This window comes from Hemiscyllium ocellatum, chromosome 11, assembly GCF_020745735.1.
Source record: "Hemiscyllium ocellatum isolate sHemOce1 chromosome 11, sHemOce1.pat.X.cur, whole genome shotgun sequence".
In the NCBI taxonomy this organism is placed as follows: domain Eukaryota; kingdom Metazoa; phylum Chordata; class Chondrichthyes; order Orectolobiformes; family Hemiscylliidae; genus Hemiscyllium; species Hemiscyllium ocellatum.
The window spans coordinates 57,455,847-57,482,446 of record NC_083411.1 but is presented as its reverse complement, the minus strand read 5'-3'; the positions used below and the strand labels follow the sequence as shown (position 1 = coordinate 57,482,446).

At 42.2% G+C, this 26,600-nt stretch overlaps 1 protein-coding gene across 1 annotated transcript in view; it reads right to left on the bottom strand.

The window, feature by feature from the left end:
- The window catches only part of LOC132820019 (FERM and PDZ domain-containing protein 1-like), a 146,712-nt gene that overhangs the window by 117,036 nt on the left and 3,076 nt on the right, over nucleotides 1–26,600 (bottom strand). The window contains exon 3 of the mRNA XM_060831945.1: nucleotides 23,402–23,508. Within this exon, the coding sequence (XP_060687928.1) occupies nucleotides 23,402–23,508 (107 nt within the window). The remainder of the gene's footprint in view (nucleotides 1–23,401; nucleotides 23,509–26,600) is intronic.

Genomic DNA, 26,600 nt, shown 5'->3' with positions numbered 1-26,600 from the left:
TATTGAACAACACAACAAAATCAGAGGGCTGAGCTGCCTAATCCTGCTGTGAATTTGTACATTCACATGTCCATATGTAATTCTTGTATCTGATGGTAAAAATCACACAACACCAGGTTATGGTCCAACAGATTTATTTGGAAACACTAGCTTTCGGAGTGCTGTTCCAAAGTTCTGAAACCAACATGGTCATTCTAAAAGATGAGAGACTTAACAAACAATCCATGTCTTTTTCAATATATAATTTCAGTTACATCACTATAAATTTGCTATAAATTCTATGTCCTACGATCTTAAATTCCACAACCACCTGATGAAGGAGTGGTGCTCCAAAAGCTAGTGTTTCCAAATACACCTGTTAAACTATAACCTGGTGTTGTGTGTTTTTTAACATTCCAACACCGGCACCTCCAATCATGGCTTGTATCTCATAGAGTCATAGAGATGTACAGCATGGAAACAAACCCTCCAGTCCAACCCGTCCATGAAGACCAGATATCCCAACCCAATCTAGTCCCACCTGCCAGCACCTGGCCCATATCCCTCCAAACCCTTCCTATTCATATACCCATCCAAATGCTTCTTAAATGTTGTATTTATACCAGCCTCCACCACTTCTTCTATCAGCTCATTCCATTCACGCACCACCCTCTGTGTGAAAAGGTTGCCCCGTAGGTCTCTTTTACATCTTTCCCCTCTCACCCTAAACCTATGCCCTCTAGTTCTGGACTCCCCAACCCCAGGGAAAAGACTTTGCCTATTTACCCCATCCATGTCTCTCATAATTTTGTAAACCTCTATAAGGCAGTATCTGATGATTTGCTTGCTGATGTCAGCACTCATTTTTGGATTCTTCAGTCAAACTTAGAATTTCTGGTTGAAAAATCATAAAAGATTTGGTTACAAAAATCTTTATGGATTAAACATATTCAGCATCATTGCTGATTTCAAAAATCTGGGCCCATATAATTTTATATACAATTAAGAAGTATGTTACATCTGCATGAAGAATGCAGTCCTTATCCATTCAAATTGATTAATATTGTAGAACCACATTAGTTTTATAGAAAATCATATTTCTAGCTATATCAGACAATTAATTACATTGGTACACAAGTTTTTATTTTAATGAAGGTATTGGAAGCAGGGTCAGCAATGAACCCAAATATACATATTTTACTGAATTACAAAAAGCTGAATGATGCTTCAACGTCAATTTATACATAAGAATAATACAGAGTTATAGAGTCATACAGCATGGAAACAGAGTCTTTGGTCCAACTAGTCCATGCTGACCATGTTCCCAAACTAAACTAGTCCCATAGTAATCATTTGTCAACATAATTCAAAATTGTATCCAAAAAAATAAAAGCATGTGTAGCAATGTAGTTAATTGCCTGATATGGCTAGAAATACGATTGCCAACAAAACAAATGTGGTTCTACAATAATGATGTACTTAAATGAACTTTCCACCTTTAACCCAAACTTCCTGGATGTTACATAAGTCCATTTTCTAGATTCAGATCAAAGCATTGAACAAAGCAATCCTTATTTCCAATGTTGGTAACTATTCTCATGAAACATTCTAGTTTTGTTCAAGAACTTTGAAAGCTATTGCCTAAGGCATTTTAAGTAAGACATTTGTGAAATAGTAGTACATCTTGACAGAATTTGCTAAAGGTCTAGCTAGCCTCTTGCGGCACAAAGTAAAAGGCAGTTCACTGTGAAATTGCCAGACTGACAGCATATGTGCCAGAAAACACTGCTGTACATAATCGAGCTCAATAAAATCTCAAGGCGACAAACTTGTCTAGGTAATTTTGGTTTCCCAACCAATGCCAAATTAATTAATTCCTAAACAAAGTTGGTTTGTCCAAGAAAATTGAATAATTTAACATCCTTAAAGCTCTTAATCACGCTAACATTTGTTCAAATTGGTTTTGTATTTTTCTCCCAATTTTCCACTTGCTTTTTTAGAGATGTAAAGTTTTGTTATAGTGAAGTAGCAAAAAGCTGGTGCCTGACTCACTCCACAACCTCCTGCAAGTGTCCATTCTGCACAGGTCATTCTAAGCAATTAAGGACTACATTCTACTTGAAAATACATTTATAATTTGGCAGCGAAACAATGACATTTTTCTCCTCTTGTCTCCTGCGGAGAGGTTGCTGACCATTTGTTTCCACCCTGTACTGGAAATTGCTACGGTGGGTTTTGGACTCAGGCTTTCTGTCATTTATATGTCATGAACTACTTCTCTCACCATTGCACCATGATCCTCGGAGCAATGTTGGGGAGCTCATTATGAACAAAAGGGACTTCACAGAATCTCTACTAACCCAATAAATATCACTGATCTCTATCTCATTGTTATTTGTGGGACCTTGCTGAACATAAAATACAACATTAGATATCCTTTAAATATGTTTTACCAATTATAAAGTATATTGGGAGGTCTCAAAATCGTGAAAGAAAGAATAAAGATGCAAATAGCTCTCTTAGATCATTTAACACAATGACAGAATTCTGCCTCAACTCATTCTTCAAAGTAATTATTTTTCCATTTATGGAGAGTTATTCAATAAGTAGAGCACGGACTGACACTATATTGAGTCATTTTAAGACTTAAGAATTAAACAGCCGAATTAACTGTTTGTATGTGAATACAAGTCATCGCTGTAGTCTGCTAGCTGTTTACTTTATTGTTGAGAAAGCTAACACAATATTTTGGATTAAGCATCTATCTCTCATGGTATAAGAATAGCTTATCTGCATTCCCTTTTAATTATTCAAATGTAGCATTTTAGACAGTAATCTCTCCTCTGTCGCACTTGATCTAAGCTAATTGTGCAAAAATGGTCACAGCTGATTGGTTTTCATTCAAATCTGTCTCAATGAATTTTTTTGAAGCAACAATGAACTGCAAATGCTGGAAAACTGAAACAAAAACAGAAACCGAAATTGCTGGAGGAAGTCAGCAGGACTGGCAGCAACTGTAGAGGCAACACAGAGTTAACATTTCAGCTCCAACAAGCTTTCTTCAGCCTACCTGAAATGTTAACTCTGTGTTGTCTCCAAAGATTCTGCCAGACCTGCTGAGTTTCTCCAGCAATTTCCGTTTCTGCTTGTGTTTCAGATTTTCACCATCTACAGTTCATTGATGTTTTGAAAACTTCTATTGAGGCAATGACCCATCTTCAGTGGTCCTGAAATATTAACTCTGCTTTCCGTCTACAGATGCCGCCAAACCTTGTGAGTTTCTCCAGCAACGTCTGTCTGACATTGACATTTAAAATTGTCTTCTATGACATTATTTATTCTACATATTTCCATATCATCCACATCTCCAACCAAAGTATGTAAACAGGAAGATTTACATTATTTATTACAATTTTGGGTGACATATTATAGGAAGGAAGTGAAAAACACATTAGAGATAACACAGAAATAGTTGACAAGAATGGCTCCAAGGATGAGTGACTTCGGTTATAAGGATAGATTGAAGAAGTTTGGATTATTCTCCGAAGGGAAAAGAAAGCTAAGAGGAGATCAGGGAAAATTGTTTCCATTCATAAAAGGAACAAGATCAGAAGCACATCGATTTAAAGTGATTGCAAAAGAAGCAAAGGTGAATTCAGGAAAAGCTTTCTTCACTCATTGAGTATTGAAGGTTTGGAATGTACTGCCTGGAAGTGGGTGGGATTCAGTTAAGAGATTAGATGATTATTTGGAATAAAACAATGTATAAGGGTATGGGTGTACAGCAGCAGATTGGCACTAGGTAATGATACTTGTTTAAAGAGCTGGTGCATGCAAAATCTATGGACTTTGTCTCCCTGTTCTCTTTCTTAATTCAATAATAAAATGTCTGTCTACTCTTCTTATATCCAAGAACAAAAATACAGCAGACACAATCAAGTGATTTTCCTTTTGAGATAAGATTACAACAGTAATAGGATTCCTGTAGGATTTCTACTTGCTACCAACCCTGCTGTGAGTACAGCACATTAGATTGCAACTTGTGGTGGTAAGATTCTAGGTGAAAATTTTGGTTGTTCCCATGAAAATGGGATGATATTGCAATGGTATATCCACTGCAATACTACTAAAGTAGGAAGTTCATTTAAGACAACCCCCAACGTACCCCTAAGATAACATTTTAGGTAGGACATAAGCTTTGAGGTTATGAATATTTGTGGTGGCAGACAGAATACCAGTTGGGTTGCCTCTCTTCAAGCAGTGAACTAGCAGGCCTTCTGAACCCCCATTCATTGTGTGGTTCCTTAACAGAAATGGAACCAGAAGGCAGGAAATCTAATGTCCCTACTCCACAAGCTCATTGGCATGGTGGGATGGTCAAATGCTGTTGACATGTTGGAGCAGAGCCTTCGAAAATTTCAAGCAGTGTGGGCTGGAGCGAGATTGTGATGGAAAGTCTCCATCAATTTTTTGGCCACTCTATCACAGATCTTGGGTAAAAAATCAAGCCTGATAAAAGCAATTTCATAATTGACCTATTCAGGAAACAAAGCTAATTGTTTGATTTACCGACTGACTTTACTTGGAACCAACGTTAATTTCAAGAATCTCAAAGTGAATGCATTTTTTTTTGCTACAATGAATGCATAACTGGATATTTCCTCGTGATATAATTTGCTGGCAAAAAGAGGTACAAGTTTGACTTAGCATGTGCACCATCATTGGAGATTCATCTGTGATGTATTACTGTATGTCAATATACCAGACATAACACATGAAAATCACACTCCAAATATCACACACTTTATGCTGTGTGTTCTCATAACACATAATCAGAATGCTCACAGCTTATAAATTGAAATATGAAAATTTTAATGAAAGATCATGTTAATAGGATTGAAGATGGTACTAAAAACCCTGTTCTGATGTCAGAAAAGAGGAGATTTCTACAAGGTTTCCTTCTGGAAGACACTCAGGAGCATTTCTACTACTTCCCAGCTCAGACCAAAGTTCTTGTGTCCTGCTACAGCTGGCGGTGAACATTGGTGGGCAATTATGTACGCAACCAAAGTACAATGGTTCACTAGCATTCACACCCACAATGATGGAGGAGGCCAGAACGTTAGTGAAAAAGACAAGGCAAAACAATTTGTAACCAACTTTAGTCAGAAGTACTGTGTGGATGAATCATCTCAGCTTTGGCCTGCAGAAGGTTCTAGCATAGTAATGGCAATCCTTAGCCATCAAGATCCTTAGCAATCAAGAAATGACTGAAGGCAATGAATGCAACAAAGACAATAAGCCCTGGCAACACCCCACTGTAGTCCAGAAGACTTGTTCCTGAACTAGCCTGTGATAAGTAGTTCCAGTGCAGTTGGAAAACTGCCAACTATCCATCAATGTGGAAAATTGACCAAATGTGAAAAATCAGGAAAATTTCAATCTGGTCAATTACCTTCCTATTAGTTTCATCTCAATCATCAGTAAAGTGAAAGAAGTGTTATTTACTCAGCCTGTAGCTGCTCACTGATACATAGTTTGGGTTCACCGGGACCACTCAACTCCAGACCTCATTACAGACTTTGCCCAACTAGGTACAAAAGGACTGTATTTCAAAGGTGAAGAAAGGGTACATGTTCTTGACATCAAAGGAGAAATTGACTGAATCAAGAAACCCTAGCAAAATTGAAAGAAACTGTAAATTAGGGGGAGCTATCCATTGGTTGGAGTTAAACATAACACAAAGAAGGATGGTTGTTGGAGTCTAAGTATCTTAACACCAAGCTATCACTCTATGAGATCAGCATGTCCAACCACCTTCAATTACTTCATCAATCAGTTTGTCTTCATCACAAAATCTTAAATGGGATGTTCGTTGATAATTGTGTAATATCAATACCATTCATGACTCTTCAGGTATTGAAGCAGATCATGTCCATATGCAAGATCTGAACATATTTAAACTAGCTGAAAATGTGTTGCTGGAAAAGCGCAGCAGGTCAGGCAGCATCCAAGGAACAGGAAATTCGACGTTTCGGGCATAAGCCCTTCATCAGGAAACGTCGAATTTCCTGTTCCTTGGATGCTGCCTGACCTGCTGCACTTTTCCAGCAACACATTTTCAGCTCTGATCTCCAGCATCTGCAGACCTCACTTTCTCCTCGAACATATTTAAACTAGGCGTAGTATGTGGCTAGGTAACATTATTGACACTCCAGTACCATGCAATGGAAGTCTCCAGCAAGAGAAAGTTTAACCTACTCCCCGTAGTATCCAATGGCATCATCATCACTGAAACCCAGCCTTCATCACCTAGAAATTTAAGTGGACCAGCAATTAAAATACCATTGCTACAAGAGCTGGGCAGGGGTTGAGAATTCTGTGGTAAATAATTCCACATATCCTGTCCACTATCTACAAGGCACAAGTCAGGGCTGTAATGAAATACTCCCTACTTGTCTGGATGAACTTTGATATCATTCAAGCAACTCAATACTATCCACGTCAAAGCAAGTCACTTGATTGGTGCACCATCTCCCAGCTTAAATATTAACTCCTTCCACCATCAATGCACAGGAGTAGAGTGAGAAGTGTATCAACTACAACTTGCATTGCAGCAACTCAAAACTGATCCTGCAATGACATCTTCCAAACACACATGTCTACCAGCAACTTCCATCACCTAGATGAACAAGGACAATCCCATTTGAACACCCTCGCCAGCAAGTTCCCTCCAAATCCATACCACTTCTGACTTTAACCTATATCACCATTTCTTCACCACGGCCAGGTTAAAATCACAAATCATTTCTTATCACCCTGTGGCTATATTTACATTACAGCGATTGTAACAGTTCAAGAAGTCAGATCACCACTACTTTCTCAAGGACAATTGGAAATGAACAATAAAGATTGGTCTTGCCAGTGACACTCACATGCCGTAAAAGATTTGTTTTTGATTTAAACAGCCCCAAGGAGCAGTTTCAAAGCAATACATGAGGAACTATCTTCCAGGGATCATGCCTTGCTGTATTTCATGCAGCTAATGGGGAAGGAGCGAAGGTCCCATGGTGGTAGAGGAAGAGACTACAGCAGCAAGCCAACTACAATTTCAGCCCATGTCATAAATTGACTGAAACACCAACAACAAATAATATGGATCTTTAATAGTGATTTCAGATTCAGATGATAGATTGTGTTAATCAGTTAACTTTTTTTTAATTTAGTGTGATATCCATTGCTTTGGATTGAAGCAATGATGCAGCAATTACATTTTTACTGAATTAATTGAAATGATGGGAGAGCCAATTGTTTTCCTTAATATTTTCTGTCACATTGCTAATATATTATCTGTCAAAAATCATCAAAGAGTCACAATAATGTTTTTAGGCAAGAGTGATTCAGCTATCACAAGTGCTCTTAAAATTCTGTTATATACCATGCTCCCTAATTGCTCTTGGCAGTAAAATGATGCAGTTTTGAATGTCTTCTCTTTTTAACCAACCAGCCAATTCTCTACTGAAGATTTTATTGATGCTATCTAAATGAACTATTTATTATTGGAGGTACAATAAATACAGTACCTCCATTTAAAATCTGAGGCTTTACTTGAAAACATATCAAATTTAAACCCATAGTCTTCCATAAAGTCATGTTGGTCTGTGCTCTAGATTTTCAGAAATAGTGGGTTAATTAGTATTTTATCATTCTTCACTTTGCTCCTCCATGCATACTTTGTACTGAAGATGTTTTGCTGGAATTTGGTTTAATAAATCCTTGCAGATAATTCTCTACTCAGCCATGAAGGGAAAGTGACTCATTGTGACTAGCAGCAGTCTGAATTCTTGTTGAGTTGTTTAAGCAGTGTAACCCTGATCCAGTTTCGGAAGTGTATCCGTTCTTGCACTCATGAAATATAGTAAGCTCCTATGGATGTTGTTAACATTGTTTTTGTTTTAACATCTTCATCAAATGGTTGTTCTTCAATCCAAGGGTTGTGAATCTTAGTAATTCTCTGCTGCAGGGCATTAAGTTATCTCCATTGTTGAATAAATTTAAGACAGACATAGACATATTTAGTCTCTTGAGAATATGGAGATATGGGAAGCAGGCAGAGAAGTGAAGTCACACTCCAAGATCAGTGATGGTTGGATTAAATAACAAAATAGGCTCAATGGCCTATAAGGTCTACTCCTTTACATATTTCTCATGTTGTGTTAATAAAATTATGCCAATATATCCCTTCAACATTGCACATTTTACTCTAACTTCATTCCCATTTGGTGGCTTCCCTCTTCCCACAACCTTTCTGCCAACACTCCAGCTCCTGACTTATCCATCAAGATCCTCTTCAGTCCCAACTCTATTCCCAGTCTCTGTACTTATTGTTAAAATCCCTCATGTCTATTGCCAATAGTGGGGACTTTAGCTTCTTCTCACACTCGATCTGCCTCCTGTCTTGCCTCAGTCTTGCTCCCAGCCTGGCTTCTGCCTGGCTGCCAGGCTTGTCTCCCACCTTTACTCCTAACCTTACTCATGCTTTCAATCTCAGTCCCTATCTGCTCAACCTGAAAATCCAGTTCCTGTTCTCACCCTCTGTCCTTACCTTTAGTATCTCTTATGTCTATTGCCACTATCAGAGACTGGTTGCTACTATTCCATTGTGAACATGCATTGAAGTCCTGGGATCTATCTAATAGCAGAAGTAGATCAATGCAAGTAACACCTTGGACCAAATCTGATCTGATTTGTATTCTTGTTCATTCCTTTAAGCATCCAGGTAGATGTTTATTCATTAATTTTCCTCATGGACTCTTGTAATTTGCTTTTGCAGATACAATTGCCCTTAGATAGGTCATCTTCCTACTGTCCCAAGATTGCAACAACAACTTGGGGAAAGAAATGTACTTGTGACATTGTTACTGAGGTCGTGGAACCAGGGGCCAGGTAATATTCTGGGGGCTTGGGTTCAAATTCCTTCTTGACAGATGCTGAAATCTGAGTTTTCATTTAAATATAAAATTGAAAGTCACTAATGATGACATGAAACCACTACTAATGCCCTTTAAGGATAGAAAAATATCACCCTTATCTGGTCTGGCCAATGTGTAAATGCAACAATGTACTTGACTCGTAACTGCCCTCAAAATAGTTTAGCAAATTACTCACTCGTATCAATTGGTAGAAAGTCTCAAATAAGAAGTGAAGCTAGATGGGCTAAAGCACCAGAAATGACAATGGCAGTCTCAGCCTTGTCAATTCTATGAAGTCTTCCTTATTTATTTCTGAGGCTAGTGTTAAAATTGGGAGAGCTGCCTCAGAGACTGGTCAAACTGATAGTCATACTCATGGCATCATGCATTGCACAAAATATCCCAAACAATGTCATCACCATCTCTGGTATGACCTGTTCCAGCAGCTGGACCAACCAACTGTCATGAAAGCAGGGACATACAGTTAGAAGGCAGTTGCCTTGGGAGATATCAACATTGATGCTGAATGCAATGAAGTAAAACAAAATCACTTTAGACGTGGGCATGGACAACTCCAGCTGATTATCACATACCACACCCTCCCTTGACTCACTGCCCCCCAGCTGATGAATCAATACTTATACACATTGAACATTACCTTGAGTAAGCACTAAGGGTGGCCAAGAGCTAAAATATATAGCTGCTAGATAGGGTCTGCAAATGTTCCAATGAAGTCAATAAGAGTGAAAAACATACTCAATCCATCCACACCAAACTGCCTGCTACAGGTATCCTTGACCACGACAGTATCATTAAGAGTGACCATCCCACAGTCCATGAGGAGACAAAGTCCCATCTTCACATTGAGGATACGTTGCATCATGTTGTGTGCCATTACAATCATGTTAATTGGATATACTTTGAATGGATCTAGCAACACAAGACTGGCCATCTATGAGGTGTTGTGAGCGAGATTTGCAGAGTTGCATTTCAACACAACCTGCAAACTCATGGTCCAACATTACCCTGCCTCAGCCAATTCCATCAATTAATCCTAGTTCAATGAAGAGTGCAGTTGGACATGACAGGAGCCAAAACCAAGTCATCAACCTGGTGAAGCTACAAAAGAAGACTACTTGTTTGCTAAACAGCATCAGCAGCAATTGATAGACAGAGTTAAGGAATTCCATAACCAATGAATCAGATCGATACAAAAACATAAATTGCTGCAAAAGCTCAGCAGATCTTGCAGCACCTATTGAGAGAAATCAGAGTTAACGTTTTGGGTCCAGTGACTCTTCCTCAGAACTGATGACAACTAGGAAAATGTTGGACGAGGCAGTAAGGAGTAAACAATAGGTGCGCATAGAGGCCAAAGACAGAAAAGGATAGTTGGACAGGTGAGGGAGTGTATAACAGTCAGGCTAGGAGGATGAATAGCTGGTAATGGAGACTGTTAGTGGCTAATAACACGTTATGTATAATAACAGACTATGTGATAAAAAGGCTCAGATCTAAGCGCTGCCAGCCTACCAAAACAATCCTGAATGGTGATGGCCAAATAAACAATTCACTGAAGGAAGAGATTTCATAAATAGCCCCATCCTTAATGATGGGTGGAGCCCAACACATCAATGCAGAAGACAAGATTGAGGCATTTGCCAAACCATCAGCCTGATATATCGAGTGGATGATCTATCTTGGCCTCCTCCGCAGATCTCACAGATGCTGTACTTCAGCCAATTCAGTTCACTCCACATGATATATCAAGAAATGCATTAAGGCATTGGATAGGGCAAAGGCTATGGGTTTTGAAAAGAATTTAGTAATATTACTGAAGACATAGTCAAGAATTTGCAATAGCCCGGCCATGCTGTTCCAGTACAAATGCAACACTCGCACGTGTCTGCCAACATGGAAAAGTGCCCAGAAATGTCCCACACAAATAGCAGAACAAATTGAAAATGGCCAATTAAAACCTTATCAGTCTTTTCTCAATTATCAATAAAGTGCCGGAAGGTATCATCAACAATGCTATCAAGCAGTTCTCTTGCTTAGCAATAATCTAGTCACTGAAAGTTTGAGTTCCATCAGGACCACTTGGCTTTGACCTCATTACTCCCAGGAATACTCTCCCTAGGTACACCTGTAATTTTAGCCTGAACTACAACACCACTTCCCTTCCTTTCTTGTCCTCCTTTCTATCCTTCCTACAGCATCTATACCCTGGAACATTAAGCTGCCAGTCCTGCCCTTCACGGAGCTGTGTCTCTGTAATAGCTATGATATCCTATTCCCATGTTCCCAACCATGCCCAAGGTCATCAGCTTTACCTGTCAGGCCTCTTGCTTTGAAATAAATGTAGTCTCATTCATCAGACTAACCTTGTTCTCTGCCTTGCTCATGCCTGCCTTGATTATTTGAGTTGCTCCTCCTCTCAACTGTACCAGCCTTCACCTTATCTCTTTTCTCAGTGCCTCTTTGCATGCTCAAAACCTCCCACTACCCCCAACCCATCTATCCACCCAAACAAATCCTTTATGGGTCTTACACCTCCTGAGTAGCACTAGCAAATGTCCCCATCAGGATATAGGTCCCCTTCCAATTCCAGTCTAGATCAATTGCATCCATATATTTTGAAATAATCTCGGGATAAGGAATTACTCATTTTTATTAATTCATTCAGAAATGGAGTTGTGGCAGAGATCCAGTTTTAGAAAGCTAAAATAATGCCTATGTTTAAAACATAGCATGTCATAGAATCATAGAGATATACAGCAAGGAAACAGACCCTTCAGTCCAACTCATCCATGCCCAGATATCCTAACCTCATCTATCCCATTTACCATCACTTGGCCTGTATCCCTCTAAACCCTTCCTATTCAGATACCCATCCAGATGCCTTTTAAATGCTATAACTGTATCCACCTCCACCACTACCTCTAGCAGCTCATTCCATACCCACACCATCCTCCGTGTGAAAAGTTGTCCCTTAGGTCCCTTTTATATCTTTTCCGTCTCACCCTAAACCTATGCCCTCTAGTCGTGAACTCCCTCAACCCAGAGAAAAGACTTTGCCTATTTATCCTATCCATGCCCCTCGTAATTTTATAAATCTCTAGAAGGTCACCCCTCCGCCTTTGACACTCCAGGAAAAGCAGCCCCAGCCTATTCAGCCTTTCCCTATAGCTCAAACCCTCCAACCCTGGCAACATTCTTGTAAATCTTTCCTGACCCCTTTCAAGCAATGATAAATCAATCCATTTGCATCAGTGCAAGAATAAATAATGGAATCCTTAGTAGAGAAAGAAGAGCAGGACATATAGAGTAGCTATGAATAGTTGGCTTGAATGTCAAAGGGAAAAGTTTGTTTGACCAAACTTGTAGAAAGTTTTGAGGAGGTCATAGAGTAAATGGGCAGTAATGTAAGGGGTACTGATATAGAACAGAAGAAGCAACACGGCTGCTTGTGAATGGCCAGTTTTGTGCTAAGTGACCCAGCAGGGATTTGCCAGAGTGATTAACTCTTTGGGAATAAATTGGCAAGGAGGACCCTGAATGGGGAGATGGTCAGAGGGTATGATTCAATCCAATGATCCAAGGAGAGCAGGATCCAAGCTTGTGAGAATGGGGTGAGTGAACTGTCAGAAGAGGCAGTCGGGAGAAGTATGCTGTGTGCATGTGAGTGTACACTAAATAAATGGAAAACTTGAAGATCAAAAGGTTATGGAGGAATGGGGGTGAATTAAAATTATGGTTGCTTTTCCCCTCTTGATTTGGAGACAGGTATCGTTTGAGGTAATGATTTCCCTTTTTGTCCAGTTTTGAAGTAAGCCACAACACGCTGCCCAAACTGTACCTTTATTTTTTGAGTTTCAATCTTGGAAATAAACCCAAAGCAAAATCTTTAAGATGGGGTTTATTAATAAACATGCAAAACATGGAGGAACAAACTCTGCTACTTCATTCACACACACAAATACAGTGAAGAAGGATAGAGAAAGAAAAATAATTGCAAATTGAATTTCATGAAAAGTTATTACATTGGTATTAGTTCACATGACTTAGAGTCCAATTGGTCAAGAACCAAATTGGGAATCTTCATTTGGTTAATCTTACTGCAATTCTTTTTCTGAGTTGGGATACAGGTGGATGGCAATTAAGAGTGCAGTGGTATTTGGCATGCTCAGAGAATTAGTCCACCATGGCTGACTAAGTCTTCAATTTATTTTTCTGAATAAGAGACTTTTGGGAGAGATAGAGATGGAGAGAAGGCTTTTTCACTGCTAAAGTTTGGAATTACAGTTCTTGTAAAACAGCAATTGATATCAGAAGTCAAAACTGCATATGTAAAAAGGGCTCAAACAGCCCGGTTTCAGTTGTGTGATAGGGTGGTTTCTGCTAAGCCAGTCAGATAAACTGGTAGTTTGACCATCCACATCAAAACTGTATGGGATGAGGGATGGATTCATGGGTAGATTCATGGATGGATAGTGTCACAGATGAACAGATCGATGGATGAATTCACATACAGACAGAACAATGATGTGATGGATTTATGGGCAGATATACAGATGGAAAGATTCACAAAGATGTGGATGGATCGCCAGCTAGATTCATGGAGGGAAACACAGATTTAAGGATGGATTCGCAGATAGGTGCATGAAATAATGTACTGATTGATTCTCAGAAAGTGGGTCAAATTTCCAGGCAGATGGACTTGGTAGACAGTTGGTTGGATTCATGATTGGATGGTCAGATTCAATGACAGGTGAATTCATAGATGTATTCATAGACGGATGGGTTCATAGACTGATTCATGGATTGCTGGAATAATTATGGAGAGACTGCAACAAAGACTGCAACTAGACTATTCCTGGGATGACAGGACTGATATATGAAGAGAAAGTGGATTGATTAGGACTATATTCACCATCGTTTAGAAGGCTGAGTGGATATCTGATAGAAACCTATAAAATGCTAACAGGATTAGACAGGGTAAATTCAGGAAGGATGTTCCCAATGACCAAGAAATCCAGAACCAGGGCTCACAATCTGAGAATACAGACGAGGTCATTTAGGAATTAGATGAAGAGAAACTTCTTCACTCAGAGAGTGGTGAGCCTGTGGAATTCTTTGCCACTGACAGTGATTGAAAAAAATCCATTCAGTGTATTCAAGAAGAAGTCAGATATAGTTCTTAGGACTAAAATGCTCAAAGGGAAAAGTAGGAAGAGGATACTGTCTGTGCCTGTGAAGTTTGCTTTCTCCAATGCATTGACATTCACTCCTAGTATCTGCCGTCTGGCCAAATCTCTACTGGTTATTCTACTGTCTTTAGGATTTTTGAACCACAGGAGCTGAAGAGAATCTGCTGACATCTTGTGGTAAGGTTGATCCTCCTGTCTTATGTTGATCTGTTTTGCTTCCAGATTTTTGCTTCTCTCACCATCTAAATGGCTTTCTTGAAAATTTTCTTTGGACCACAACAAAACTGAAAAAGACTTACCAGTAATCCATCAATAATTCTATCTCCAATGAAGGGTGATTTCAAGGCTTCATAGTCATATTTTTCCACTACTATGTAGAGATCACTAAATAAATTACTCATAGATTTCTCTGGAAGCTGAACACCTGATAAATATTGTGTTTTCAAGAATTTAATTTGTTGGACAGTGATTTTTAAAACCTTGCAGAATTTCATTAAGTGTATCTGATGCAACTTTTATGAGCAACTTGGTACATTAGATCATTGAATATAAAAGTGTATTTGTTCGGTTTCTGATTAAGTATCTAGTTTGGAGGCAAAATCAATATCTTAAGAACAGTTATTGGCAAGGTGCCAATTTTATGTACTATTTGGCCCATTTCTGAAATGACATCTTGCTGACAGTACTATTCCTGCTGCCTTGTCTTCCTGATATGATTATTTAGCTTCCTTTTCATTTAATGATACAAAATCTCAATGTCTCCTTATCTTAAAGGATTTGTATTTTTTTTAGATTAGATTACTTACAGTGTGGAAACAGGCCCTTCGGGCCAACAAGTCCACACCGAAACGCCGAAGCGGAACCCACCCATACTCCTACATTTGGCCCTTACCTAACACTATGGGCAATTTAGCATGGCTAATTCACCTGACCTGCACATCTTTGGATTGTGGGAGGAAACCGGAGCACCCGGAGGAAACCCACGCAGACACGGGGAGAATGTGCAAACTCCTCACAGTCAGTCACCTGAGATCGGAATTGAACCCGTGTTTCTGGCGCTGTGAGGCAGCAGTGCTAACCACTGTGCCACCGTGCCGCCTTGTATGTTGCTGTATAACAAAGCTGCTACTGTGTATAGCTGTGCAGGAGGATTTTCTCATGCTTGTGTTGTCAAAATAGATGATTCACACCTTGTTTGCAAGTGTAATGAATGGGTCCCCCTTCTTTTAGATTGGATTAAATTCACTACGGTGTGGAAACAGGCCCTTCGGCCCAACAAGTCCACACTGACCCTCCAAAGAGAAACCCACCCAGACCTATTCCCCTACATTCACCCCTGACTAATGCACCTCACACTACTGGCAATTTCGCAAGGCCAATTCTCCTAACCTGCACATCTTTGGACTGTGAGAGGAAACCGGAGCACCCGGAGGAAACCCATGCAGACACAGGGAAAATGTGCAAACTCCACACAGACAGTTGCCCAAGGCAGGAATTGAACCCGGGTCCCTGGCGCCGTGAGGCAGCAATGCTAGCCACTGAACCACCGTGCTGCCCAGTAGACATTTCCCATTCTCTTCAGAGCTGCATGTGGGGTTAAAGACAATCCCAATCACTTTAATGTGTTCTACCAGATGAATCTCACTCTGTTGATTTTGTCTTGTGAAACATTGCGATGCGTTTATCATCTTAAAGTTATACCTGAAGATACCTTCAAAGCTCACCGGAACCTGCACCACTGCTCATCATGTTAGAGATTACTCATACTATCAAACCATCAAGGCAGGTTCACTGCCAACATATCCTTCCTGGCAGGGATTTGCAGCGCTCATTTTATCAAGTGTGGTCGAGGGAAAACACTTGGTCCTCCAACAAACACAGGCCTTTGTCTTAACCAATGTGTCATTTATTACATGTTAGCAATAGGTACATATTCCACTGATATGGTAGACATTGTCACAGAGACTGTAAAGAGGATTTCAGTGGTAGGTTTTATTAATCAAGCTACTATTCTTCCACCCAAATCAGAATGATGATATTGATATGACCGTTCTTAATGCAATCCTCAGCATTAACCCTTTCTGCACCTTCTATGACTAATATCATTTTGAATCAGATTCTGCTGCATCAAATCTTCCCTCATCCTGTAGTTAATTGGTGGGAACCCAGGCAGTGCAGACTGTAAGTGGGGGCTGTGAGAGCAGGAGCTAATGTCCACAATGTACAGAGACTGGAATCCTGTGTATTATCACCAGGACGCAGGGAGGAACATGACTGAACACTCATGATGCAGGAACTTGAATGCTCAGTAATTCTCACCAGCCCCATCCTGCCCCAAATTGATGCCCATGTTTACAGTGGGCACAGGAAACTTCAGCAAATCTTATCCCTGGGTCTTGGCTGAGGTGCTGACTGATCAAGGGAGCACTCCATGAAGTGACACTGATTGTACTCCAGAATGGCTGTGGAATTTCAGGACCAATGTTTACCAATTGAACAGGAATTTTCCTTTGCGTTGTTACTTCTCAGGAATGACCAGAAGGTGCACACAGTTTGGGTCTTCTGTAGAGTCAGGCTTCTTCCTGTATCTTTCCCCTCTGTGTTGTTCCAAGTAGGGACCCCAATCAGGAGCTGATGTGCAAGCAGCAGATATTTTCTGTGAATGGAAATGTAAAATGTTTGATCATTTCTGTTGGATTTTCACCCACTGTTAAGTGGAAAAGAAATCTGGTTTCCAATCAGATTATTCCGACACCTGATGATTCACACTATAGCAAACAATATTTCATGACAAAGATTATCCTCTCATCCAGACACTTCAATTGATCCTGTTGTGCACTGGCAGTGAGACACACGGAAAGAAACGGACTTTTCACAGACAATCAGTTTGATGCAATGACCTTAGTGCAATTCATTAAATGTTAAAGGTCAGAGACATGGTGAGATGAAGAGGTTTAGGGAGGCAATTCCAATGTTTAAGGTTAACCCTGCTGAATGCACAGTTACCAATGGGAGAGTGAGTGAAATGGTGAGTGTTGCAACAAATGTCAGAATTGTAGGAGTGCAGGTATTTTGATGGTTCACACAGTTGGAGGAGGGTACGAGAGAGAGGATTTGCTCAATGATACAGGGGTGAAAATTTTAAAAGTGTGATGTTGGATTAGCGTCTCATAGTGATCAACAAGGACAGGGCTGGCAGATGAACAAGGCCTGGTGTGGTTTAAGCCACAGTGCTATGGAGAAGCATGGATTCACTTAAGGTGGAAGACGGGAAACATGAGCACCAGTAGCCAGTCAATTAACCTACAAATTATAAAGACAATGACCAGGATTTTTCGGATAGCAAGGTTTTCTGTCCGACAACCCGAAGACTTGGTGGGGAATATATCCGTACAGGTTATGGCTGTGCCAGAGTCACTTCAAGCTGCTCAGAGCATCAAATGGTTGGATATGGGATTTTTATCCTCCATTTTGTGCATTTTCCTTGAACAAAACTGCCTGCCAATCTGACTGACCAGCAGTGCCACAGGGAGTAATGGTCACTGCTGGCACCAGAAGCAACCTCCAGAATCAAAGTGCTGGAGTTCCACAGGGGGAGCCAGTAGTGAGGTCACATGACAGGAAATGGGAGCGAAGGTCCAGGGAGAGTAGGGAGACTCGACAGCAAGGTCAGGAATGCAATGAATATCTGGATAGGCTGGGACGTTGAGCTGGTCTCATTGAGAGAGTCAGCCATCTCCTTTTCTGAGCCTTCCTGTTCTCCCCTTACCACGCAAACCCACAATTGCAGGGGAATATTAACTGATGCTCTAGGCTTTGCGTACACCTTATAATGTTGTAGGCCAGACACAAGCATGGGATGGCAAACGAGGAGACTGTATGGGCCCTCCTGCCTACTAGCGCAGGACTGTAAGAACTTGCTGTTTACAACAACCTCAAAGACCAACCTCCTAACCATTGCATTAGGGGTTTAGTATCCTGTAAAGATGTCACACAGCAGCTTTTCATTGGGAAGAGATACCACAGTGTAAGCTGAATTAAGAAAAACAGAAATTCTTGGTGAATTGGGCAAAACCCGAAAACCGAACACTGTTTACATTAGAAATACTTGCAGAGAAGCAAATGATGTAGACTGACTAGCATTAATGATAAGGATTACAGAATAGTTTATCAAATAATCCTTTAGATGTATTGTTGAGAAAAGACACATTTTTCAAATCCTTTTGTCCTGCATTTATTGGGACATTTTGCAAGAATCCCAACCAATTCAAGGTGAAAAGTAAATTCTGCCATCTGAAAGGAGACTATTGATTAGTTGCTAAATGAATTCTGATTGGCAGAGATGTTGCCGTGGAGAATGCACCCACTAATGCTGATTGACAATTAACTGCCAGGTTTTGATTAGAGAATGTGGAATTTCACACCATGGAGAGGAAGAGGCTGAGGGGGATTTCACTAAAGTTCACAAAATAATGAGAGGTCTGGGCAGAGCAAACAGGAACAATTAGCTCAATCTCATTAAATCTGTGCTGTTTAGACCTTGATGTTTTGATTGATTTGCAAAAGTAGCAAATAGAGTCATAGAGATGTACAGCACAGAAACAGACCCTTCAGTCCAATCGTCCATGCTGGTCAGATATCCCAACCTAATCTAGTCCCATTTGCCGGCATTTGGCCCATTTCCCTCAAAACCCTTCCTCATCATAGACACATCCAGATGCCTTTTAAATGTTGCAATTGTACCAGCCTCTGCCACTTCCTCTGGCAGCTCATTCAAAATACGGATTACCCTCTGCATGAAAAAGTTACCCCTTACATCCCTTTTAAATTTTTCCCCTCTCACCCTAAACCTGTGCTGTCTAGTTCTGGACTCTCCCACTCCAGGGAAAAGACCTTGTCTATTTACCCTATCCAAGCCCCTCATGATTTTATAAATCTCGAGAAGGTCACCCTTCAGCCTCCAACGCTCCAGGGAAAACAGCCCCAGCCTATTCAGCCTCTCCCTGAAACTCAATCCTCCAACCCTGGCAACATCATAGTAATTTTTTTCTGAACCCTTTCAAGTTTCACAACATCCTTCCATAAGGAGGGAAACCAGAATTGCATATGATATTCCAAAAGTGGCCTAACTAATGTCCTGGGCAGCCACAACATGGCCTCCCAACTCCTATTTCAATGCTGTGACCAATAAAGGAAAGCATTCAAGACACCATCTTCACTATCCTATCTAATTGTGACTCCACGTCCAAGGAACTATGAACCTGTACCTCAAGGTCTCTTTGTTCAGCAAACCACAACCCCCCCCCCACCCCCACTACCCCCACGACCTTCCCAACAAGTGTACAAGTCCTGCTCTGATTTGCCTTACCAAAACATAAATGACAAAATGCACCGATCCTTGTGGCACACCATTGGTCACAGGCCTCCAGTCTGAAAAGCAACTCTCCATCACCACCCTCTGTCTTCTACCTTTGAGCCAGTTCCATATCCAAATAGCTATTTCTCCCTGTATTCCACGAGATCTAACCTTGCTAATTAGTATTCCATGAGGAACCTTGTTGAACACATTATTGAAGTCCATATAGATCACGTCCACCGCTCTGCCCTCATCAATCTGCTTTGTTGCTTCTTCAAAAAAACTCTATCAAGTTTGTGAGACATGATTTCCCACACACAAAGCCATTATAATTATCCCTAATCAGTACTTGCCTTTCCAAATACATATAAATCCTGTCCCTCAGGATTCCCTCCAACAACTTGCCCACCACCGATGTCAGGCTCTCTGAAATATAGCTCCGTGGCTTGTCCTTACCACCTTTCTTAAATAGTGGCACCACGTTAGCCAACCTCCAGTCTTCCAGCACCTCACCTGTGACTATCGATGATACAAATATCTCAGCAATCATTTCTCTAGCTTCCCACAGAGTTCTTAGGTAGACTTGATTAGATCCTGGGAATTTATCCACTTTTATGCATTTCAAGACATCCAGTACCACCTGTTCTTCAATATGGACATTTTTCAAGGTGTCACCATCTATTTCCCTACATTCTATATCTTCCATGTCCTTCTTCACAGTAAACACTGATGTAAAATACTTGTTTAGTATCTTCCCCATCTCCTGCAGCTCCATACACAGGCCTCCTTGCTGATCATTGAGGGGCTCTATTCTCTCCCTAGTTACACTTTTGTCCTCAATGTATTTATAAAATCCCTTTGGATTTTTCTTAAACCTATTTGCCATTGCTATCTCATGTCCCTTTTTGCCCTTCTGATTTCCATCTTAAGTATACTCCTACTGCCTCTATACTCTAAGGATTCCTTCGAACTCTGCTGTCAATACCTGACATATGCTTTCTTCTTCTTCATAACCAAAACCTTAACATCTGTAGTCATCAACATTCCCTATACCTACCAACCTTTCTTTTCACCCTAACGGGAATATACTATTTCTGGATTCTCATTATCTCGTTTCTGAAGACTTCCCATTTTCCAGCTGTACCTTTACCTGCAAACATCTGCCCGCGATCAGCTTTTGAAAGTTCTTGCCTAATACCATCAAAATTGGCCTTTCTCCAATTTTGAACTTCAACTTTTAGATTCAGTCTATTCTTTTCTATCACTATTTTAAAACGAATAGAATTATGGTCGCTGGCCCCAAAGTGCTCCCCCACTGACACCTCAGTCACCTGCCCTGCCTTATTTCCCAAGAGTAAGTCAAGTTTTGCACCTCTCTAGTCAGTACATCCACATACTGAATCAGAAGATTTTTTTCAGCACACTTAACAAATTCCTCTCCATCAAAACCCTTGATACGATGGCAGTCCCAGTCTAAGTTAAAATCCCCTACCATACCAACTCTATTATTCTTACAGATAGCTGAGATCTCCTTACAAATTTGTTTCTTAATTTCCCACTGACTATTGGTGGGGTTTATAATACAATCCCAATAAGGTGATCATCCGTTTCTTATTTCTCAATTCCTCCCAAATAACGTCCCTGGATGTACTCCCAGGAATATCCTGCCTCAGTAGAGCAGTTATGCTATCCTTTATCAAAAATGCCACTCCCCCTCCTCTCTTGCCCCCCTTTCTATCCTTCCTATAGGATTTGTATCCTGGAATATTAAGCTGCCAATCCTGTCCATCTCTGAGCCACATCTCTGTAATTGCAATGACATCCCAGTCCGATATTCCTAACCATGCCTTCCCAGTGTTGGGGTAGTTGTACTAGTGGGGTGGGCACACTAGATCTAGGGAGGGTAAAAACTATAACTGTAACAAGTGCTTCTAATACCGGGCCTGAAATGGTTAAACTATCATGATCACTGAACTGGAAACTGCTGGCCTCCTAATCTGATCAGAGGCTAGCTGATAGACAGCCTGTTAATTGTACCTCTGGAATTTGTAACTGGTAGACATTGTTAATTGGATTATTTGAGGTGTCAATTGAACCATTGAAACTACTCACTTAAATGGTAATGAACTATTGTTTCTGGTAAACCATTAATTAAATAAGCGGGACCAGTGGCCCCACAATGTCTACGGGACTGCCCGCTCCGAGGCAAACGGACAGACAGCTCAAACCATCCAACCAGAGAGCGGAACGCTTTGCCCGGGAACGAGTAGCCAACAGGAAGGCCAGACGTGGACACCTGACCGGGAACACTGGCCAGCGAGGTGTATAACTGGGGCGAATTTGAGCAGAAGGGTTAGAACGCCTTCTCCAACGAATTGCATGCTATAGAATTCGTTGTACAGTTTGCCAGTTTTGATTCTGTAAAATAAACGGTGCTCTGCTCCAAACTAAAGAAGCTGGTGCGGTCTCTCCTTCCAAAGAACTCGCAAAGATTGGAACCCCGAGGTTCCGGCCTAACATCTGGTGAGCCTGACGCGGGAAGGGAAAGAGACCACGGCAAGTTGGCCACGTTGGCGGATCAGGGGGCAGACAACCTTCGGTCGAAACCTTCTAAGGTGAGGAAGCGCCTGTTAAACCTAAGGCTTCCAGTAGTTAAATTTCTTTAGTTAGTTTCTTGTCTGCTCTCTGACCCTCACCAACCCAAAAAACTGATCAGTTTGGCAGCAGCATCGCAGAATCCTGACTGGTAAGCTACCACTAACCTTTTAACTAGTACTGGTTTGACTTTTGCGTGGCTTTCGGAGCTGAGCGCGCCCCTGTTGTTTGATTTCGCGTGGCTTTCGGAGCTGAGCGCGCCCCTGTTGTTTGATTATTTCGCGTGGCTTTCGGAGCTGAGCGCGCCCTGTTGTCTAATTAATTCGCGTGGCTTGCGGAGCCGAGCGCATCCCTGAGATTAGCTATTGCAGCGCTGACCGTACTTGACTACCTGGATCCACGTTAGTAAGCACTTGCGACTGACAAATATTGCCGCACACACTTGCTGTGAACACCAGACGAACCCCAGGGGGACAGAGGTTGGATCTCATCTTCTGAACAGGGTTATCCGCACAGACGTCTGCCTTAGACCGGTTGTTAAGAGCAGAGATCTGCCACGCGAAGGTCAGGCTTTGAAAGATGCTCTGTTTTTTACCACGGTTCCCATCAGGGGAGATCCGACATGGGGGACCTGATCTCGGACCGCCGAGGCTGTAACGCCTCGGAGCATGTTACTAAGACAGAGGGCAGGGGACTGCGACAGGCTGAGACGGGGATACAGAGACACCGACAGTATGCGTGGCTTGGCATGTATGCGGGTGACAACCAGTGTGGGGCCGGCCCAGTGAGAGAGAAAGAGTGAGTGCTGTGATTTTGACGGACGTGGCGAACGGGAGTGTTGCAGGAACACTTACTCCCACGTCTGGACCTGCTAGACCGCGTCTGCAGCGAGGCCTCGGGGTGCAGCGGACCTGCACCGGCAGCCTCTGAGACAGAGAGAGCGTGGAAAGCTGTCCAGCAAACAAGAGCAGATCTGCAGCTCTGTGAGTATGTGAGTTTCGTTCCCTGGATTTAACGGGCTGGGATTTTTTTTTTCTGTACGCTCACATTGATTTTTAGGATTGATGACTTCTGTCCTCCCAACATTGTGTACTGCCCCACAATCATTTTTTAATTTCTTTTTTACTTGGAAAGGTAGAGACGGGTACAGAGAGGTGACAGAGTAAGGGATGGTGGAGCATTTCATTGTCGGACCACTACGGTTGTGCCGTCCTAAGACGGTAAATCCCGGGGTGTCCCGGGTTCAGCTTAGTTCTGGCGGGTGTGCTTGGTTCGGCGGGTCAACTTACTTTTGGCGGGTTTGCTCAGTTTTGGCGCGAATGCTCAGGTTGGGCGGGGTCCGTTTAGTTTTGGCGCGAATGCTCACTCTTGGCGGGATTGCTCGCTCTGGGAGGTGCTACCCGTTTTCAGGGGTCTGCGACCCTAACAGGTCGACTACTAAGCCACCACTACATCGGAGGGACACTCAGGCGCGATTGTCCTGGTCCATGGGATAATCCGATAGGAAGATCTTCTTAAATTATCATGATGATGACATGAATCATGTTTCTAACTACATCTTATTCGACAGGTTGTACCCTTTTTACTTTTAAATAGAAAATACCGACCAACAACATGCGCAGTGCAGCATTACCATACGGTGGCACAGTGGCCACTACTACTCCCCCCTTTTAAAGTGGTTTTCATGCGACCGCTGTTTGCCTGGCATTATCGAAGCCGGCATTAGGCTCTGACATCCCCCAGCCCACTTGTTTTTGCCTATTCCTCCTTTTTTCCCGGAGGCCGCAGATCTCAGGTCTCCAACCGGGACCTGCGACTCAGCAGACAGTAAAGCGTTTGGCCTAGCTCATTCATCTCTTTTTTCTCGCGACCAGTCACTCATTTTTGTCCGCCGACATGGGTGCTTAAGCCATTTTTTCCACTCTCATGCTCACAGATTCTTTAATGACGAGATGGGGGCACTCATTCATCTTTCCGCCTATGTCCTCCAATTTTTACTGACCTATCTTACACACCCATTTTATCCTTTCTCTCAGATCCACAGATTTTCCCTTACGCTAAAGAGTTATGCGCGCTCATTCATCTTTTCATTACAATCACATGCGCGCTCTTTTCGTCTTTTTACGAGTATATGCGCACTTATTTCGTACTATTATTCGTCCTCCTCCTAAAGGCTGGGGCTAGGGAGGGTAGTGCCATTGCTGCAACAGACACTGCCAGTTCCAGTCCCCAAACGGTTATTCACAGCCATGCGGGGTGCAGCTAGCAACAGCAGGGCTGCCTGTCTGAAGCTACATTCTTTGATAATTAGATCATGGAGCCTGTAACTGCCAGCCAGTATCAAATTGTCCCATTGAAATCTCATTCCGACTTCTATTGCCGTATGTAGTGCCCCATCCTACACCCCCGCTCACCCTTTATTTCCACTCGATGTTCTCTGTCGGATCTGAGGTCGTTTCTATCGTCATTTTCTATCTTTCACTCATCTTCTTGAAGCATTGAATTCAACTGGTGTCCGCAGGCCTGAGATTCCGCTGGTCTCCGAGTCTCATTCCCTTTTTGAGGTCTTATACTCCCTGAGGTTTTCTACCAGGTCACAGTAACTCATCTTCTGGCCTCATCTCTCCATCAAAAGCTTTTCACTCACTGTGCTTCTGCTGCTGTACTCTGCGTCTCATCCCCTTTTCCCAGTATTACGCTCCCTGAGGTTTGCTACCAGGATTCGTTACATGACCTCCGAAGAATAAACGGGGCCACAGTCACTTTAAATCTGAAGGTTCCGGACCCTGCTGTTGCACTGCAGGTGCTCATGCCTGCCTGTCATTTTTTCTCTGTCACAGACCTGGCCGCGTTTTCTTTTGCCTTTCCGCTGCACCTACAGTGTCCGGAGCGTTTTTGCCTTCACCTGTGCTTGAAAGCGCCATACATACAATCGCCTCCCACAGGGGTAGAGAGCTTTGGCCTCGTCCTTACCATTCCCCTACTGTCCGCCGCCCCTGTTGCTGCCCCGCAGAGTTCACAAGCCCCGATGGGGGTACACCCCCTTGCAGCATAAAACGACACTCTAATAGTCATGGGAGCCCACCTCCAGGGCGAACTTGTGCAGGGGGGTGTGAGCTCACCTCCCCGCCTGACACTACCTCCTCAGAGGACGAGGGTGAGATCCTGGGGGGTTTGTGCAGTTATTCTTCTTGTCAATACGTTATGCTTATCTTTACATTTTCTTTCATGTTCCTACAATAGACCCTTTTACCGGGCTTGGGACGTCTGGGTCGCTACGCTTTCCTGCTACCAGATTCTGACCGCTAGATTTGATTTTATACCTACTTGTCTGTATCTTAGGCGGTCACGGTGGCCATGCTCTGTTCTCACCCATTTGTCCCTGACTGACTGCCAAGTGTGAATAGCCTAGCAATGTACACGTTGCAACAACTTTTGTCTGCAGCATAGGGATCGAAGCTCAGCTCTTGCCCATATCCTTCAGTCTCTTCAACTGCGAGTAGTTGTTTCCAATTCACCTGTTCATACCTTCTGCAAGGCGCAGATTCGCGCTGAAAACGGCAGGGTCACCAGGTTCTTTTATGATTCTTTTCCCTGGGTAACTCTTAAGGCCTCCTACTACCTACAAACTTTGCCTTACACAGAGGACAGTGCTACACAAAGGATTTCTGTCCTGACCTGTATAGATTGTACTCACAACTCATTACCCGTGTCATTCACCATGTGCCCGAACTAAATGATTACTCCTCTTTTTCTGGCCGGTAGGCAACGGACTGTATTCCTCTACCAGGTAATACTTCCTATTTCCTGCAGAGCATGACCTCAAACTTCCCTTTTTCCATTTCAGCTGCACTTCACCTGAAATATTCCACCTTCTGGAACTCAGTCGCTGCATTGGTAATCCGCATGTGATTGCTGGATGTTGATGCAGCAAACTCTCTTGTGAAATTCTATCATTCTCTATACTCCTCGTCACGATTTAAACAAAAAACATGTGTTTTTCCGGCGACCTACCCCCACATCGGAGTGCAGGTCGGGGAAACACTGCTTTTCACCCGCTAGTAAACTTCACTTGTTTCACCCAGCCCGGACGGCTTACCCGGGGATACTCACGGGCAGCCAAGCGGCAGCATTAATGGTGAGTCGCGCAGATTTGTGGTGAAATTGTGGGGGGCAGATTCGGTACAATTGGTTACCCCTGAACTGGGAAGGGACTTGTGTTCTGCGCGCCCTCAGTATTCCAATCTTCGTCTCTGCACATAGGAGCTGACATCCTCTGCGGATGAGGACACTCTATTCATACCCTTCTTACGGGAGTATTCAATGGGATGTTCCATGCATCTCAACTTACGTATTTTTTACTCTTACTCATCTGAATTACCCTTCATTCTCTGGCTTTTATCATGTTAAATAAGCTACAAGGACACCAGAAGCTTCCCTGAGAAGATCATGTTACACATCCATAAATATCACAGTCAAAAAGGAGGG